Raw genomic sequence first — 20934 nt, 5'->3', positions numbered from 1 at the left:
GCTCATTATCTCTCCATTTATCCAGCCTGGCTGGAATGAGTCACTGCTTTTGACACATGATCTCGTGTGTGCTGTCAGATGGCGTTACGTGTGAAGGGCTACATGGATAAACCTGTATCTGAGTGGCCATGTATTAAAAGTGTTAGATTTCAGATTTTGCCATTTTAACAGCCTATTCTGGCTTGCTTTGTTCAGAGAAGAAATCATTTTTTTCATCTTTCCCTCTGAAATATCTTCAGAATGACATACTACATACTATTTTTCAAAGAAAAGTAGTATGCAGCATTTATACTGTGCATAGCAAGTGAATTTTCTGTATGCATTAAATAGCTACTACCTAGTTGCTAAAATGTACAATGTGCAACCAGAGCACACTGTATGAAATAGTGCATCCCATGATGCAATGTGCTCAACTTGATCTTCTATTATCAAAATGAACTGGAAGTGATATCAGCTGGAATTTTGAGTCCAATATTGCTCAAATATCTCTGCTAAAAGTGAAATGAAATGTTTATGCAAAAATGGACCATTTACTTCTGTGATGGCCACGTGACAACGTGTGTGAAATGTTTGTTACATACTATATACCTATTTAATCTTTTTTTTATAAACAAAATACTTGTATTCCGTTTGGATCACAGCGTTTGTTTCTCTTACCTCATCTTTGTACTTGGTGATGTAGGAGTAGATCTCGTGGAGGGCGCTCATGCTGTTGAACTGGCTCAGGTGGAGTCTGGACTGCTCCGCGAGATAAGCGCTCATGTCCTGATCACTGATGGCGGACATGCGCCCAATGTCTGAGTAATACCTGCAGGACGGCAAGACAGCAGGTCCAAATGAGCATAATAATTTGCATCTTTGAAGGTTATAATTAAGGTCTAATAGGGCAATTTTGTGCTAGATGTATCTTAAGCAGGATCTCTGCCCACTTACCTTTCTACCCAGTTCTTGTAGTTGGGAATATCTTTAGCATAGAGCAGCTTATTAGAGGGGGAATCTTTGCCGAGCTTGTGTTCAGATGTGGAGCAGGAGTCCATGAAGGTTTGGGCGACTACGGAGAGACAGGCATCCGTGATGCTGTTCTTGTGGATGTCGAACACAAACTGAGGGTTCTTGATCACATTCACCCAGAATCTTAATGGCAAACTGAGGACGAGGGAAAGGCAATGGGTAGATAATGAGAACAAAGTCAGCAGTTTGATTTCACAAAACAGCAGTTTTTCCTAATGTCTTAAACAGCGTCGCTCCTCACCAGTTGCTCTTCCAGGTGTGCCGAACATCTGAATCTGTGATTTGGTGTTTGTCTGCCTGCTCATCCAGGAAGTCAAACATGTATTTGATGGCGAGAGGGAGGGCACTGCCACGGTGTGCCGTGCTGAATATCGTCTCAAACAAATCATCGACGAATTTCTGTAACGTACCCTGTAGTGAGAGAAATCAGATGTGTCTTGACAATTACCTAAAACTCTTAAAGGGGTCATCGGATGCAAAAACTGCAAAGACACATTTATATGCGAACATCATATAAAAGGGAATTTTGCATCCGATGACCCTTTAATGAATATGCCTGTTAAATTTCCTATTTTTCATGTAAAATAAATATAAAATCAGTGGTTCTCAACTGGTTTTGCACCAAGACCAATATTTTGACATCAAGTTGCACCGAAAATACCTAAATTTATCATACAGATTTAAAATAAATATTGAAATGTTTTTTTTATTGCCATCAACTGCACAAGTCCAACAATGAGCAAATATTAACAAGAAATATACCATAGAGTTTGACTGTTAATGTCATCAACACAAGATTTCAGGAACCATTTTCTCATCTATTTTAAAAGTTGAATTATTTGTATTTTATTATTTTAAAATTAATCTAATTTAGTTTTTTTTTTTACTATTTTATTTTTAACATTTATTTAATTTAATTTAATGCACAATATTATAGTTAGTTGGTCTTTATTATTTGCATTTAGCATCTTTTTTTTCTCCACCAGCTGACAACCACTGTATTAAAAACGCCTTTTTCTAGCGTAATTTTCTCAGCTTTAAACCTTTCCTATTGATCACAACGGCTACTTGCACACAATCACAACTTGCAAATTCCTAAAATCGCTAAAGACCCTCGAGCAGCCAAACCGAAGATGTCGGTTTATTCATCATGTCTGTTAGCGGGAGAACAGCAGTGGCTCTCAGATAATATGGAGTGTGTTGATTAGGAATCTGGTGTGTGAGTGTGTGTGTGTGTACATGAGACAGACAGTCACAGTCCGCGTTGTTTCCCAGCATTCATTCCGCGATCTGTCACCACACACCATGAAGCACTCGATCCACAACAAATTACCTGTCTCCTGCTGTTCTCTTCCACTACAGCATTACATTTATCTATCGTTTTTTATTATGTATCAAAATTGACCACCCGAGTGGCTTGTAAACATATTCTGATTTCATTTTTTCCTAGCCTAACAATTAGGAGGCAAAGCAATAAGCTACAGAACCAAGAAAGGGGGAGAGAGAGGAATGAGGGAGGAAGGTAGAAAGAAAAAAGGAGATAGCAGGAATATTATATTGTGTCCTAACCAGATGCGATATGACGAGATTCAAGCAAGTTGTCTGTCAACACTTAATGTGGCTCTGTGATGTGGCACAATCATAGCCAATCAGAACATATTTGATATTTATGTAAAGTAGAATTTTGGACCAATGAGATTTACAGAGTTCCAAGCATAACAGAAATAGAAACCAGGTAACCAACAAAATGTTCTGTCCATCATTGCTTGTTGCATTTGGTTAGGATAAAAGCACAATTTTGCATAATCTTGTATCATCCTCAAAACTTCAAGATGGACAGACTGAAGCCCCCTTCACACTACCAGCAACATGCAGTGACAAAATACCATTAATCCCATTAATTTTCAATGGAAAGCTGGCGACTTCCAGGGACAGCAACCGTTGCAGACAGAAGTGGGAATGTCCAATGACGCAACAAAGTTGACTAATGTTAAACTTTATGCAAATGAAAAACGACTTTCAGGAACAACAAGCATTAGGAGTGAAGTCAGTTGAGCGCACGTGATCCACCACTAGTGGAGTGTCAACGGCAAGATGGAAGAGAAGTTGGTGGTACTTGCCCTGCAAACTCAGAGGCTGAATGGTTTTGTGAACCCATATACACTGGCGCTTGCACTTTCACCACAGATAAATAGCAGTGATGGCAAAGAGAACTTGCTGTTTCTCGTTCATCTTTAATATTAAAGGACAATTCCGGTATTTAACACTGAGTCTATTTTGTAGTTTGTTTTGGATGAACAAGAGTGGTGGACAAAGAAATTTTGACAATGGTTCCTGTCTCGACTTTTTGACTATTTTAGAATTGCCCATGACCGCTTTAGAATGTGAGTCTATGGCCATGCACAAACATGTCCTTAAAACAACCCTTAACGTTCGTTTTCAAAACTGTTCAACTCACCGAGTGGTTAGTGGTGTTCGTTGATGATTAAAAATAAATATATCGGCGCAATGTATGATTTCAATCCGTTTATTTTTCTATAGTGGAACTATTTTTTCAGATACCTCACAACCGTGTATAAACTTCCGCTCTTCCGCAACTTCCGTTGCTCTGCTCACGCTAGCCTTCTGAGAGACAGAGAACCGAGCGAAAAGACCTAAAAGACTACAACCAAATGTAAACAGTCCCCTTTCCGTTTCCGGTAGCGCAGTAATATCAACGAGCAATGAGTCCTCCAACGGAAATCAATGGGATTTTACAAAATGCCAAATAAAACACGACAGAAACTGTATTTCTCTACGCTACTTGTTTTGGAACATCAACGAACACCACTAACCACTCGGTGAGTTGCACAGTTTTGAAAACGAACGTTATGTTTGTGCATGGCCATAGACTCCCATTCTAAAGCGGTCATGGGCAATTCTAAAATAGTCAAAAAGTCGAGACAGGAACCATTGTCAAAATTTCTTTGTCCACCACTCTTGTTCATCCAAAACAAACTACAAAATAGACTCAAAGTGTTAAATACCGGAATTGTCCTTTAAGCAGTTTATGTTATGATTAAATTTATATTGAGTCTTTTCCCTCCAAAAGGTTTTTAGCGGCAAGAAAACTGATTGGTTGTCTACAACATGGAGTTGCATCTGTAAATGTCATTCACAATTGTTATTAGGCAACAAGCAGTGAGACTGCCCACTAGTGACCTAACAGCCAGCCACTGGGGACATGTAGCGACAAAGTCGCTGGCATTGTAAACGCACCTCAAAATTCTTAAAAACATGAATAAGAAAACTTCATGAAAGCTCACCTTGGTGGCCAGCAGTCGTGTCAGGTAGATCTCTGACACCATCTTGCTCCCGCGATCGCCCTCACGCTGGTCTGCGTGGTCGTGGTTTTTGACGAGGTGCCAGAGCTTGGTGCCGCTCTCTAGATCGGGCGTGATCATGGGCGTCCTGGACCGCAGACTGTCTGGGCTGCTGGCCGTCCTCAACATGCTCTCTGAAGAGAATCATTAAATAATTTCTAGCATTTTATAACATGGATAGCTCTATTTTTACATTTGCTAGGCGAAGGAACTATAATAGTTGCCGAAAGATAAGCATTTTCATGTTCACTATTTACAACATTGATGTGTTTTATCATGTTCCTGATACTGCCGCCATATTATAAAAGCAATACGCCATAAAAAGCCATGCGTTACAGTAATTCTACCTTGTTCAAGGGTGTTATTGGCACTCGTACAGCAATAAAATCACTGTAACGCACGGCCTCTCACGCGTATTGCTTTTATTTCATCATAATCTGGAAGGTTCAGAAATCTCAGGCAGTATTGACCCCATACATATAATATAAAGCGAAAACCTAAGCAGCATAAAAGAGTCACATCGGCGGTTGTAAATCAAGTCCGGCGGTTTCTTCTATCTGATGAGCAGTCGGCTGCTAAATACCCAGGAGTTACACATCAAAGATGAGAGCAGAGAGGAGCTGAGCTCTGGCTAATGGATGGTTAAGCACAGTAATCTGTCTGAGGATAAGGCATTCTGGGTAAGGATCATTTCCTGTGGATGCCCTAAACTACAATGAATATACTGCATCTGCAGAATCCATCAAAAAACTCCCTCAGGTTTATTCTATCCTTAAGTGGCAAGTGGGAGTGAAAGATAGAGTCCCGCGTCTGGAGTCTAGTTAATCAGTCACAGACTGGCAGGCCGGCGTGCTTGAAAGAAACAGCCACTGTAAGCTTAATTCAGCCTCTCGCAGCGCTTTTATATTACACCGCATAAAAAGTCAAGGCTTAGAAAAACATAATAGTTGAAAAGCAAATAAATAATAAATAAACCGGGAAAGGAGCATTTTTAAGTAACACAGAGACCACAAGATAACGGAAGATAAACACTAATGGCTGAAACTTACTCTACGCAAGTATGTCAACGCAGACGTTCATGCAATGAAATTCGTAATATAACGCAAGTGCGTGTTGTGTGTTTGTAATGTTGCCGGAAGAATGGGCACTAGCATAAACGGTCTTCTACAGTCCATTTTCTTGTTCAAGTCAACCACTGACGGAGCAAGTTTAAAGCAAGTTTTCAGATGTATAACTAACTGAAAAATATAACATCTAGTTCAACACAAGACATTTCAAAGTGACTATCACCCTCAACGGTACATGTAAAGTACAAAGTGAAAGTGACATGCGAAGGCCTGGACATCGGAATTTGTCCTTTGCATTTAACCCATCCAAGTTAGTGCACACACATTAGGAGTAGTGAGTAGTGAACACACACACACACACACCCGGAGCAGTGGGCAGCCATTTTTTCTGTGGCACACAGGGAGTGATTGGGGGTTAGTTGCCTTGCTCATGGGCACCTCAGTCATTTCCTGCCGGAATAAAGAATCGAACCCGCAACATTCGGGTTACCAGTCTGAGGGCCAGATGTACTAACGCTTTTGCGCCCACTTCAGGCTTATTTGTTTCACAAAGTGCGCATAAAACCATGGCGAGGTATGTACGAACGGGACGCACCGAGATGAAAGCGCAGACTGCCTGTCGCGGGAACTGAAAATGGCAAAATGCGCTTTTCGTGTCATGCATATGCATTCATGGGATGGCCAAGGGGAAAGTGGGAGTGTCACATAAAGAGATGGGAAGGGAAGTGTAAACTGCGCCTAATTATGTATTCCGTGTTATGTACAGAAAAAGCCGGTGAAAGCACGCCTCTATTTTGCGCTGAAAATTCTCCGCCTCTTAAAAGCAGGTGTAACTTAGGAAGCGGGTTTCCTGGCATATGCCCTGTTAAATGCAACTTTTTCTTTGGTACGGCATTTGAGATCCTGTCACCTCTTTTTTACCTATTCCACCTGTCTGCGGGTCGAGGATATTGCATTGATTTTTTTTGTGATTTCGGTCCAGATGGCACTCTTTTGTGTGGGTGTGGAACATCAAGCGCTTTCTGCGTCTTGGCCATGGCGCTATTAACACTGCGTTCGCAAATGTACGTACATCTTGTCCATTTAGAGATTGTTTTAGTGTATTGTGTAGAAAGTAGAAGTCATCTTTCCACTTCAGCAGGATATAACCATTCAAAAGTTTGGAAGAAATTATAGCAAAGATGCATTCAATTGATCAAAAGTGACATTCATAATTAAGACATTTATTGTGTTACAAAATTATCTGATTTCAAATAAATGCTGTTCTTTTGAACTCCTGAAAAAAAAGTATCACAGTTTCCACAAAAATATTAACCAGCATGATTTCTGAAGGATCATGTTAGAATGATTTCTGAAGGATCAAGTGACACTAAAGACTGGCATTATGGCTGCTGAAAAATCAGCTTTGCCGTCACAGGAATAAACTATATTTTGAAACGATCTGCATTTTTGATCAAGAAAATGCAGCCTTGGTGAGCATAAGATACTTCAAAAACATTAAAAAATGTTATCTATCCCAAACTTTTTAACAAACGCATATATGTTATTTGCTTATGTATATATCAGCATTGTATCAGATATATTTCTAGATATTGAAATCCGCCACAGAAAACCCCATATTAGTCATCCGCTGGCCAAACAACTGCCTTTGCATATCTATGTTTCTATATTTTTATGAGTATGTTTCTGGTTGAACAGGCCATTCATGCTTGCGTGGTGCTAGCAATAAGCAAGTGTATGTATCTTGTTCCTAAATGCGACACAAATCGCATATACTGTTCAGCTCAGGGTAATAAAGGATGACACGAATATATAAAAATACCCTGTGAGCAGTCTGAAGTAAGACTTCCTCTGTTCTCTCCTACGGCTTGTGAATGCATCGTTTATTATTAATGGTACCAGTGTCAAACTTCATTACGGAGGCCCAGGGAGATGCATATCTGTCCAGTGCTCTTATCACCATGTCCATTCTGGAGGCCGGGGAGGAATGCTCATTTGGGTATTGAAGATATGAATTCACTTCCTGTAGCGGGGTGTGAAGGGATTTGGAACAATGTTCAAAGGTATTTTCATGAGCCTACATATCCAGGAAATCAAGTAAAAAAAAAAAAAAAGCCAGATCGTGTAATGAGAACGATCCGCATTGGCGTCACTCTGACACCACAACGACTGCGGTAACCTCTGCCGTTTCCATGGCAACGAGCGAAACACGACTTGAACGACAATACTAATGTGCGTCCAGTGTTTGAGCAGAATTATCCGAGACATGAAGCCCCCTCTCAAAGGGAAATATAATGGACGTCTGCCATGAGAGAGCCATGGCTTGAGTGCATGTAATTCTGCGGCAATCACGGATACGCGCATCTGAGGAGGACAGACGACATTAAACAGCCTTTTCTCTCTGATCCGCTTTCTTTTTTTGGGTTGAGGAACAAAACACCTTCAGTTCTGTGCTATCATCACCTCTTATTCGCACAAACACCCAAAGTGCTTGGAAAACAAAACAAAATCATCACAAAGAATAGTGAAAAACATCAAGTCCGCCGGCTTTTTGAAATCCAGACACGAGGACACGATTCTAGCGCGAGTCCTCATTTTTAAGGGAAAATGGAGGCCAGTGAGCTTCCGGATGCAATAAATACAAATCTCTCAGGTGAATATGGCAGACGTGATCTCACTCTTCTGAAGAAAGTCTCTGAGGAGACGAGAAGTGGGGTTCTGAGGGGAACATCAAAACAGGAAGTTGAGACAGAGTTCTTACCGTATCTGCTGAGGGACTTGGTGAAGGTGGACGAGTTTGAGATGTTGTACGCAGAGTTTTGCTTTGGCACCAGGGCAATAACAGACCCATCTGTTACCTGAATACAATGAGGAACTCAACATTACTGCAAATAACTCACAAAAACATTCACCGACACATTAATCTACATCGTTAATCCATACTCTGCAAATCAAAGATTCAAAATCATAATGGATGTACACTGCCAGTCAATAGTTTGGAATAATGTGTTTAATAATTGAGCACCAAATCAGAATTTTAGAATGATTTCTAAAGGATCATGTGACAGTGAAGACTGGAGTAATGATGCTGAAAATTCAGCTTTACCATCACACGAATCATTTACATTTGAAAAAATATTACAATGAAAAAGACAGATTTTACTGTATTTTTGTACAAATAAATGCAGCATGGATGAGCATAAACATTTTTAAAAAAAAAGCGTAATTATTTGACTGGTATTGTATGATATTTGAATAAAATGTTAACTTGATCATGTTTTTGTAGTCAAGACCATAAAACAAATTTCTAAATGTGTTTCCACCATATTCAACCAGTTTCCATGACTTTTACAGTCATTCATGATTAATGCACAAGTACTTTTAAAATAATTTTCCATTTATATGCCAGGTAACAATCCTTGGAATTAAGAGATTATTTTGTACAAAAGTCTCCAAAAAGATCACAACAACAACAAAATCACTACAGAAATGTCCATGACTTCTAACATTTTAATACATTTCCATAACGTTCCAGGCCTGGCGATCACAATATAAAAAAGGTTTTCCATGACCATGAGAACCCTGAAGAGTGTCATGCTCGGAATACACCACCTAATTCTGGCATTCTTTGACCATGACATCTTTATTTTCCTTAATATTGCTCAGCTGTGGACAGTGACCGTACCTGATAGTGTGCTAGTGTGTTCAGGCGTTTCCAGTCATTATCAATCTTAGTAGTGACATCCTCATCCTGCAGAATGATCCTCGCCAGTCTCCCCTGGCGCCACTCTGCGACAGAAAACAAGATGAAGGTGTGCGTCAATGGGAATGGTGACATTTTATGTCTTAAAAAACAGTACTTGCTTATTTATGAATACATTTTCCAATTGAGGACATCCCCAAATGCCTCCCAAAGACAGTTTTGTCATATTTAGCTCACTTTTGGGGACAATTTTGAACTCAAACTCTAGCTATGTGTGTACACACGCACATTACTCCCACAGCAAGGACAACTGACCACTTGAGGGGAGCTTTCCTCTTTAGAAATGCTTCATTTAGAGCACATAACCTTGTGCAGACCTTGTCCGAATCTCCCTGTGCAGAGTGAAGTCACTTTTCCGAGCGGAAAAGATATGAAAACATGCACTTGCTGTTAACAGAGGCTGAGTGACAAGTCTGACTCCGGGTCAGATCTAAATGACGGATCTGATCAAGGTCATGGGAATGACTGTTGTAAGCCTCTTACAAGCAAACCGTTCCAATAAACAACCTTCCTGTTTGTTTGTTTGTTTGTTGCAGGAGGAAGTCGCAGTTTCTTATTTGGAAACAGATTCTGAAAGACAACTGCCAAGGAGCAGAGCAGAGCAAAGCCAGAAGAGATCTGCAGCTGATAGCATCACTCAGTCTGAGCCAGATGACAATCATGTTGGGAACTGCTCTAGCTAATGGGATCTTGCTGTGGATGATATGGTGTAGTGTCTATTTCCCTGGTGCCCACAACGGTGACTTCAGCATCCATTTATTTCAAGCTGCTGATAAGCTGAACATTTGTATTAGCTGACAGTACCTTCTCTGAACAGAGCCATTTGATTACAACAACGTGAAACAGGGTTGTTAATCATTTTGTTTAATAATTTAATTAGGTTATCAATTGTCGATTCATTCATTTTAGCACATAAATGTTCAGTAATCAAAATCTATGTGTATATATATACAATTTATGTACTGTTCCTCTATCAGTCTTCTTGTATCATCTCCTTTATTCATGCATAATATTACTGAGTTCAATGCATACTAAAAAGCTTAAATGTATTCAACTACAGTGGACTGAACATTTGTTAAAAAAATAAATGGCATTATTTACATCAAGCATAATAAAAAAAAGAATATATATATTATATTATATATATTAAATATTGTAATCACATATAAATAAATATATATTAATAAATATAAAAAATTTAAATATAAAAATATTAATATTATCAGAATTAAAAAGTAGGTTATGTGTATATATTATTTGGAATCTTCCATATGCATTTTGTAGTATTAAGGTACAAATTTAGATTGATTACTTAATCAATAATTAATTGATTATTTGACATACCTAACATGCAATATTTCATTGATATGTCCATCTTGAATCATAAAAGCTCTGCCAACCACTCATCCAAACTGCAAATCTCTCTAGGGCTTTTCACACTGCATTTAAGCCTGGGCTATCGTCTTTTTAACCTTGGGTAAGGCCACTCATTACCCCGGTTTATGCAACGTTTCATTCTTGTAATTTCGAAACAGGGTTAGCACCACTTTTAATCCTGGGTTATGGAACCCTCCCCACCTGCAGCGGCAAAGGTACACACTATACAGAGTGAAATGATGCAGTGCAGCGAATTATTTAGCTACAGACAACTAATCATAAACTGCCTCAGTGTTGACCTCATTAAATATTCATGTCCTTTGTACAGCCACAGAAACGTTCACTTGTACATGTAAACATTTTCAGAGATGGACAGGCAGTTATTAAAACCAATCAATCTTATTGACCTCATAAATATGCAAATAAGAACATTAACCCAGGGCTTCCAAATGTAGAGTATAAACCTAACTGCCCAGGATTAATTGCAAACCAGGGCAAAGAGTTGAATAGTGTGAAACATGAAACAAGTTAAGCCAAGATTTTGCTATCCAGGGTTTAGAATGACCTAATGACTCTTTCTCAAGAGTTTCTCAAGAGTTCTTACCAAGGTCCATGTCTCCAGCTTTGGGTCTCTGTGAGTAAGGGCTTCCTTTATACACAGCGTCCAGAAGCTTCTCTTTCACCTGGGTGATTGTGTCGCAGTTCAGGCATTTCACCGTCACCTCCGGGCCGTTCTCGTTCTCTGGGTTCACGCAATGAAGTGTCTAAAAAGAGTCAAGATAAATCAGTCTGAGCGATTTATCATTAGCTTCTAGTTTGAGCAGTTAAAACACTCAATACTGTAAAAACAAGTTGAAAACACAGCTGAAAAGGCCGCTGTCTTCTAAAAAATCTCATAAATGACTGATTTGGAATGCTCTGCATTTGGAACTTCATTTAATAAGCAAAAATCTTTTTTAAAATAGCATTTTTTTATTTTATTTTGCTGGCTACGTTTCGGAAAATCTTTCATGTCAGGAGGTTTTCACTGCACATTGACTTTGTTAAATCAGCAGAAGGAACGGTCAGCAAAAAGTAGGATGCTAAAGTTAATACACTTTAGGGCTTTTCACACTGCGCTTAACCCTGGGTTATCATTGCACCTGGGTAAAGGAACATTGCACACTCGTAATTTAGAATCAGGGTTAACAACACTATTGCAGTCACGGAAACGCTGCGTCATTTCAATGTTTAAGAGGAAAAACGTCAAACGGTGATTGCGTTAATTGGCGTGAAGAAGAGACCATTTTATTCGTACATTTATAGCCTGTAAAGGGCATGCAATCTATGTAAACAGGTTGCATGTTGCGTTCGTCCAATCAGTGACACCGACACCACAAATATGCAAATACGGATGTTATCCCAGGGTTTAGGAATGTACAGTGTGAAAAGTCAGCTCATGAATACCAGGATGAATGTACCCTGGGTAAAGTTTGAGCAGTGAGACGCATGAAGCAAGAAAAACCCAGTGTTTAGTTTGACCCAGGGTTAATTATTTAATGTGTGAAAAGTCCTTTTGATTAAAGATTACTTTTTCCTCTATAACAATATTCATGAGTTGTGCACAACAAGACTAGTGACATTTATTAAGAATACAAATAAGGTCAATTTTGATTTCATCTTGATTGGAGAGACATAAAAACACATCCTCAGTCCTTCAGATGAGTGAGCTAATGTTGTGCACTGTATACTGACCAGCGTCTTATAGTCAATCTGTTGTCGGATGAGTTTGTCCTCGCTGAGGGAGTATCGGGCCTCTCCGGTGATGGCGTCTATAGGACCTTTTTCCATCTGCTGTTTAATAGCACAGTACAGCATGAAGAGAGGCTCGCCTGCACACTCCTGTAGAGAAAGAGAGTCAGAAACAACAGTGTGTTAGGACTCCACAATGTCATGAATACATGCACCGTGAATTTTTTCACCTCATAAAAAGTGAAAGATGATGCAATCAATAGCCCTTCTTTCCTTTCATAGTAACACGCGGACATAAAATGCATTTCAGGATTTGTATATTGAGCAAAACTTGATTACTGATAAACTGTCACTTCAGATGTGAAAAACAAGCGGCTATAATGGCACACCGCTTTCAAATAATCACAAGGACTTGCCAATCAATACAACCATTAGCCTCTCACACCCTCAAAAAGCCCCTCTCGAAAAAGACAAACAGTTTAAACGTAGGGAATAGAGAGAGCGATAGATGGAGGTTAACGATTGGGAGGAAGCACTTAAACCCCTTTGTGAAATGAACAGATAGGTGTGGAGAGAGAGGCGGCAGAGATGTGGATTGATAGGCTGATTTCTACATTAGCATTAACATTTTTCACTGGCTAACAAACAACTTGTGAGTTTCTTAATTATTCATATTTATAATAATAATAATAATAATTCATTATATTTATATAGCGCTTTTCTCTGCACTCAAAGTGCTTTACATAGAAGGGGGAATCTCCTCAACCACCACCAATGTGCAGAATCCTCCTGGATGATGTGACAGCAGCCATATTGCGCCAGAACGCCCACCACACACCAGCTTACTGGTGGAGAGGAGACAGTGATGAAGCCAATCAGTATGGGGATGATTAGGAGGCCATGATGGACAGAGGCCACTGGGCAAATTTGGGATTTTTTTGTGACCACAGAGAGTCAGGACCTCAGTGTAACATCTCATCTGAAGGAAGGTGCTCTTTTGACAGTATAGTGTCCCCGTCACTATACTAGGACGTTAGGACCCACACAGACCACAGGGTATTTGTATTCATATTTATTAATTCATATTTATGTTTCTGTTTGAATCAGCCATCCGTTAGCAGTTAGCTAGCCTTATGTAGCCTGACCTATGGTCTATTTAGTGACATATTCTGGCCAATTTTGTTGATATAAAGCAACCAACCAGCAGGGTTGTTATTGTTAACTAAAAACTAAACAAAGCTGAAATAAAATAAAATATAAATATTAGATGGAAAAACGTAAATAATAATAAAAAAAGAAAATAACACAGAATATTAAAATTGTTGCTTTGGCAACTAACTAACTAAATACGTTTAAATTGAAGTACTAACACTAAAAAACTATTTAAAAAAATCGTATTCATTGTATATTCAGATTACATGTAGCACACATTGTGTGAATTACACATTACCACAGAAAATCTGAAACTACAATTAATAAACCTGCTAATCACAAGTTCCTGAGGCAGCTACAAGAAATCTGAAGCTACATTGTGGGAAATTATCATTTCACAATTTATTGCAGCTTCAGATTTTACAATGGTGTGACTGTGAATAAACTTGCTGATCACTATAGTTTCTGCCTCAGAAAATAGTGACTAGCCAGTTTTATTCATTGTAGCTTCAGATTACACATAGCACATACTGTCTGAATTACACATTACCACACAAAATACAGTGAATAAACTAGCTTCTGAGGCAGAAGCTACAGAGGTTCTGAATCTACAAGCTACAATGAAGCTTCAATCAAGTTTCTGAGACAGAAACTAGCAATTAGCAATCTTATTTAATATAGCTTCAGATGTTCTTGTGGTATGAGAATAAGCTCACTAATCCCTAGTTTCTTCCTCAGAAACTACAGAACTGATTAGCCAGTTTATTAATCACAGCTTCAGATTACACATAGCACACATTGTGTGAATTATACATTACGACACAAAATCTGTAGCTACAATGAATAAACTTGTCAATCGCTAGTTTCTGAGGCAGAATTGCTACAGTACAATGAATCTGAAGCTACAATGAACTGTAATGAGTTTCTGAGACATAAACTAGCAATTAGCAATCTTCTCCATTGTAACTTCAGATTCACTGTAGCTTCTGCCTCAGAAACTAGCGATTAGCAAGTTTATTCATCGCAGCTTCAGATTATACATAAAACACATTGTGTGAATTATACATTACGACACAAAATCTGAAGCTACAATGAATAAACGTTTTAATCGCTAGTTTCTGAGGCAGAAGCTACAATGATCTGTAATGAGTTTCTGAGACAGAAACTAGTAATTAGCAATCTTTTCCATTGTAGCTTCAGATTACAAAGAAAATACATTGTGTGATTTATACATTACCACATAAAATCTGAAGCTACCATGAATACACTTGCTAATCGTTTCTGAGGCAGAATCTACAAAGGTTCTGAAGCTACAATCGAAGCTACAATGAATTGGAATGAGTTTCTGAGACAGAAATTAAGTCAATTAAGTCAAAATCTGATATAATTTCCAAAGATTGGTAAAATTTTAATGCAGGAGACACGCAAATCATGATTTACAGAGAGCAGTCACATGCGAGACGCATCAGGCCTGTATCCCTCCTCAACCGACCCCCCGAGCGCAGTGATTATGATGGGCACGGTGGAACGAGGAAACCCGCCGTCTTCCTCCGCCTCACGCATACCCACACGAAACAGTTACTCTGGTTTCCTCCACCACTTCATCCTGTTTTACTCCACCCACCCTCCCACCATATGCTGTTAACGTCTCGTTAGCATCTGCGCTAATTAAGCCGACAGCTGCTAACGAGAGGGAGCGTGAATACATCACTCTTAGAGACCCCCACTGCAGCGCACGCGGCCGAGAGACTAGACCTCATCCCACGCTCTAGCTTCATTAAAGAGACAGAAAGAAAGCGAGAGAGAGCAGACCACATAGACAGACCTCACCCACCCATAGGGCTAATGAACAGTAGCAGGAAAATATCCTGTTGAAATACAGAGCTAGCAGATCAATTATTCCACACCACAGCCTTGAGCAGACCTCGTTCAAAAGCACCACTGTGGCCAAAAACTGCACTTTGTGAGAGAGATTTCTGGGAAGGTTTGACTTGTGTCAGTTTGCTTCAACTGTGCTTTCTGAGCAATGTCATCATATGTGATATTACAAGCTGTGTGTTGGTGATGTATGGTGTAACAGCTTGTCAGTTCCACTAACTCACGCCACAATCCCATCCATCTAAAACAGCGCCGCTTTTCCTAATGCTAATTAGCGATCACAAACTGTCTGCTTCTGAACTTTTGTCAGTTAGCAGAGGAGCCAAACGAGGCCTGTAAACAGACAGAGCTTGAAACGGACTTCAAATGAGCAAATTGGAATTGGCTGATTTAGTCTAAAAGGAACATATTAGGCAAAATATTCATGCTGCTCTTTTCCAGCATGTGAATGAAGACTGACACCGTCAAAGTCCAATGATAAATGAAGGAAAAAAAAAAAGGAAAAAAAGTTTTATATATATATATATATATATATATATATATATATATATATACACACTCACCTAAAGGATTATTAGGAACACCTGTTCAGTTTCTCATTAATGCAATTATCTAATCAACCAATCACATGGCAGTTGCTTCAATGCATTTAGGGGTGTGGTCCTGGTCAAGACAATCTCCTGAACTCCAAACTGAATGTCAGAATGGGAAAGAAAGGTGATTTAAGCAATTTTGAGCATAGCATGGTTGTTGGTGCCAGACGGGCCGGCCTGAGTATTTCATAATCTGCTCAGTTACTGGGATTTTCACGCACAACCATTTCTAGGGTTTACAAAGAATGGTGTGAAAAGGGAAAACATCCAGTATGCGGCAGTCCTGTGGGCGAAAATGCCTTGTTGATGCTAGAGGTCAGAGGAGAATGGGCCGACTGATTCAAGCTGATAGAAGAGCAACTTTGACTGAAATAACCACTCGTTACAACCGAGGTATGCAGCAAAGCATTTGTGAAGCCACAACACGCACAACCTTGAGGCGGATGGGCTACAACAGCAGAAGACCCCACCGGGTACCACTCATCTCCACTACAAATAGGAAAACGAGGCTACAATTTGCACGAGCTCACCAAAATTGGACAGTTGAAGACTGGAAAAATGTTGCCTGGTCTGATGAGTCTCGATTTCTTTTGAGACATTCAGATGGTAGAGTCAGAATTTGGCGTAAACAGAATGAGAACATGGATCCATCATGCCTTGTTACCACTGTGCAGGCTGGTGGTGGTGGTATAATGGTGTGGGGGATGTTTTCTTGGCACACTTTAGGCCCCTTAGTGCCAATTGGGCATCGTTTAAATGCCACGGCCTACCTGAGCATTGTTTCTGACCATGTCCGTCCCTTTATGACCACCATGTACCCATCCTCTGATGGCTACTTCCAGCAGGATAATGCACCATGTCACAAAGCTCGAATCATTTCAAATTGGTTTCTTGAACATGACAATGAGTTCACTGTACTAAAATGGCCCCCACAGTCACCAGATCTCAACCCAATAGAGCATCTTTGGGATGTGGTGGAACGGGAGCTTCGTGCCCTGGATGTGCATCCCACAAATCTCCATCAACTGCAAGATGCTATCCTATCAATATGGGCCAACATTTCTAAAGAATGCTTTCAGCACCTTGTTGAATCAATGCCACGTAGAATTAAGGCAGTTCTGAAGGCGAAAGGGGGTCAAACACAGTATTAGTATGGAGTTCCTAATAATCCTCTAGGTGAGTGTATATATATATATATATATATATATATATATATATATATATATATATATGTATGTATGTATGTATGTGTATGTATATGTATATGTATATGTATGTATGTATATATATAAGCACAACCATACATCTACATACATAGTGTTTGTGTATTTAATTTATTAATTCTTTCCATTTTAATATTTCAAATGTATGGTCACTCGTCTGATATCAGTGTATTATTAGCATAGCACTGTAAATAAATTGACCATTTTCATCTTGTGGATGAACTATTCCTTTACAAACAACTACATTCTATGTTGTCAAATAATGCAAAAGCACGTTCAATTTGTGTCAACTTTAAATGAATTTCTATGATGTGAAAGTATTCTAGACACCGGTTTCCTGTTGATTAAAATTCTTCCAGTGCATGCTGAGCCCTGCATGATTGAACTAATAAAACTAGAGAGCTGCTAATGTAAGAGTGCGAGAGAGAGAGAGAGACAGACAGGGGAGGATGCGACATCCTGCAGCTCAATCACGCTCTGTGAGTGGCGTCATGGAGTGCAGCAGGATGGATGGGGGGGGGGAGAATAAAAAAGGAGAGAGAGAGCTAAGAGCTGATGGGGACTCAGATGCAGAGGTGCCGCTAGGGACAGCCTTTGACCTGCCCGACCCCTGACAGACAGCTTCTGTTTCTTAATTTGTCTAATCATGTTGAAACTACTGGTGGGAAGGTTCTCTGGTCGCCCTATTCTTGTAGAATAAAGAGTGTGAATTCATTTTTATGTTTTGTATGTGTGTTTGGGTGTATTTTTGTTTTATCAGGAGTGGGTGGAATAGACTTTATACAAAAATTCTGTCATTTACTCACCAATCATATCAAAGCTGATATTCTGAAGGTTTCAAATGGTTTGTCCATACGATAAAAGTCAATTGCATTAAAAAAAACTCCCCTTAAATGTAGATCTAGAATGATTCGTTAAATGGATTCAAACAAATCAAACAGATTCAAAATTTCTCTTTGAGAAGAAAAGAGAAGAACGTTTAGAAGAACTGGCTCATAAGTTCAAGTTGAATGAATCAGACTTGTGAATCAAACTATGAAACCTCACAAATATAAGGTGTAAAATATAAGGTGGCACTGCAGATTCAGTCGTGTGTAAAACACTGGTGCATGTACTGTACACTACTATTCAAAAGTTTGGGGTTGGTAAGATCTTAATATTGTGAAAAATATTTTTGAATATATTCTGAAATGTAATTTATTCCTGTGATGGCAAAGCATAGTTTTCAGCATCATTACTTCAGTCTTCAGTGTCACATGATCCTTCAGAAATCATTCTAATATGTTGATTTGGTGCACAAGAAACACTATAATTATAAAACAATAATTATGTTGAAAACAGTTGTGCTGCTTAATATTTTTGAGAAACTGATAGTATTTTTCAGGACTCTCAGCTGAATGCAAGTATTTATTTCTTTAAAAAAATTAAATATAATATAACGACCCCAAACTTTTGAACGATATCCTACATATGGTACCCACTTACTTTTAAGAACTTGTACAGAAGAAAAGTGAACCAGTTCGTAAGCATCTTCTCAGCAACAGACTCGGTCCTAAAAGCAGAGAGGAAAAGAGGAAATATGAATTCCAATTCATTTGATAAAAATGCAATCCAAAAGTAAATAAAAGCCTTCTCAAAAAAAAAAAATAATAATAATAATAAACTACTAATGTGGTTCTTGTGGGGGGGAAAAACTACACTTTTTTCCAAAACAAACCACCAATCTTCATTAAGACCAGACAATTACAGTAATTGGGCGACGTCTTCCATTAATGGCCAACCTGTCGCTAGCCGAAGACCCCCCAAAAGCTTACCCAGAACAGAAGTAATTAAAGCATGCCTTAATTAATGGACTTCAATTCTCCTAATTCATCTGTAGCTGGCAAACGAGAGCGACTGCTAGTGCGGGCTGCATACTGCGGCTCCTTCCTCCCTCAGGCCCACCAGGAGCCTTTTCTGCTGTTCAATAATGCATTCACATAGACTTACCAACTCCCATTACTTCCTTACATAAGAGCCTATTATTAAATTATATGCTCGTTAATAAAACGGTGAAGGGGAGATAAGGTGAATGGAGCAGGACAACAGGTATTTCATGTGGGGCAAGTGTACTGAATAGCTCATTAGCATACTTCGGTAAGTGCGCTAGATTAGGGTTGACGTTGGGTGGAGAGTATTGACTTACATGAACATTTGTGCGTCAGGGAGAAAATTTGAGGTGGTTTTTCCAGGCTGGGAATTTTGTAGCATTTTAAGTCTACTTAAAATGGTAGACAAGGTTTCTTGCACAAAAATCGTGATTTAGATTTGCAGTACTATATTCTACCCTTTCTATGACCCTTGGTGCGCCCCAAAATCGCATACTATCTGAGTAGGTACTACATTTGAATTTGAATTTACTTCATAGCAGTTAAAAAAAGTATGCTTTATATAGTATGAATATGGGTAGTATGAATGAAATTTGGACATACTACATCTGCCATGCTGTCATTATCATGTGACCTACCAGCGTCAGTTGCGTTGCTTCACTTCCATTCATAAATCCTCTCCCGTAGCGTCATCGGATAGTAAAGTGTCCATTGAATGCACACATCTTTATTACTGTGTGGTATGTGCTGCTGTGATGTGTAAATTTCCCCTCAGGGGAATAATAAAGTTTATTGAATTGAATCGAATTGAACACGTAAGAATCTCGCCGGAAGTAGTAAGTCATCCGGGGACTTTTCACCAACTGTTTTTCAAATACTAGGACACACTACTCTTTTTTTGGCATACTATTTTTCACATACTAGATAGCAAGGAAGAATTCGGTTTTTGCTACTGTACCTTTAAGAGTTTTAAAACTAAACAACCTCTATTTTGATTAGCCAACTCTCCAACTGTATATCAGAGTGTGTGTGTGTTCTCTCCCACCTCCTGAGCAGCAGTTTGGGGTGGTTCTTGCTCTCCAGGTTCTTGTCGATGAGGTCAGAGAGCAGCTGTTTGAGGACTCCTGTAGCGTACTCCATCTCTCCCTGTAGAGCTGTCATGATGAGTGATGCCACGTTGCCACGGTCACGCATGGAGAAGGAGCGCTGAGCTTCGAGCGTGCGGATAAATGTCAGAAGGAAGTGCTTCTTGGTGAGGAGTTGACCAAATAGAGTCAAGGCCTTCTCGACATTAGCCTGCACCTGTGGGGGAAAAAACACGCAGAGAAGCTCATTATACAGTGTAGAGCTATTAGTTATGAAATATGTTGTGTTTTGTTGAACAGACAAAAAAAGAAACAATTACATTCAATCAATTACAGTACAAAATGATTAATATTCATTTAACATGATCCTTTCAAAGACTCTAAATTCTTTCACAACATTGGGTCTCCTTCATGAAACACGAGGAGAATGAATCTACACTACCGATCAAAAGTTTGGAGATTTTTAAATGTTTTTGAAAGAAGTCTCTTATGCTCACCAAGGCTGCACTGATAAAAAAATACAGTAAATACAGTTTTGTATTTTAATATACTTTTAAAAAATGTGATTTATTCCTGTGAAAGCAAAGCTGAATTTTCAGCATCATTACACCAGCCTTCAGTGTCACATGATCCTTCAGAAATCATTCTAATATGCTGATTTTCTGCTCATGAAACATTTCTTATTATTATCAGTGTTGAAAATCGTTTGGCTTGCTTAACATCTATGTTGAAACATTTTTGAGATACATTTTTCTTTCAGGATTCTTTGATGAATATAAAGTTCAAAAGAAACAGAAATCTGTTGTAACATTATAAATGTCTTT

At 39.1% G+C, this 20934-nt stretch overlaps 1 protein-coding gene across 1 annotated transcript in view; it reads right to left on the bottom strand.

Moving 5' to 3' along the window:
• The window catches only part of plxna1a (plexin A1a), a 207445-nt gene that overhangs the window by 5988 nt on the left and 180523 nt on the right, over positions 1-20934 (bottom strand). Inside the window, exons 22-31 of the mRNA XM_084099972.1 lie at positions 20071-20327; positions 18643-18709; positions 12315-12461; positions 11185-11344; positions 9126-9229; positions 8202-8298; positions 4317-4507; positions 1253-1422; positions 934-1146; positions 658-808 (exon numbers count right to left, since the gene is read on the bottom strand). Of these exons, the coding sequence (XP_083956098.1) occupies positions 658-808; positions 934-1146; positions 1253-1422; positions 4317-4507; positions 8202-8298; positions 9126-9229; positions 11185-11344; positions 12315-12461; positions 18643-18709; positions 20071-20327 (1557 nt within the window). The remainder of the gene's footprint in view (positions 1-657; positions 809-933; positions 1147-1252; positions 1423-4316; positions 4508-8201; positions 8299-9125; positions 9230-11184; positions 11345-12314; positions 12462-18642; positions 18710-20070; positions 20328-20934) is intronic.

The sequence above is a fragment of the Abramis brama genome (genome assembly GCF_963993115.1).
Source record: "Abramis brama genome assembly, chromosome: 22".
Classification (NCBI taxonomy): domain Eukaryota; kingdom Metazoa; phylum Chordata; class Actinopteri; order Cypriniformes; family Leuciscidae; genus Abramis; species Abramis brama.
Note: the sequence above shows the minus strand (reverse complement) of the source record. Positions and strands in the feature narration are given on the sequence as shown.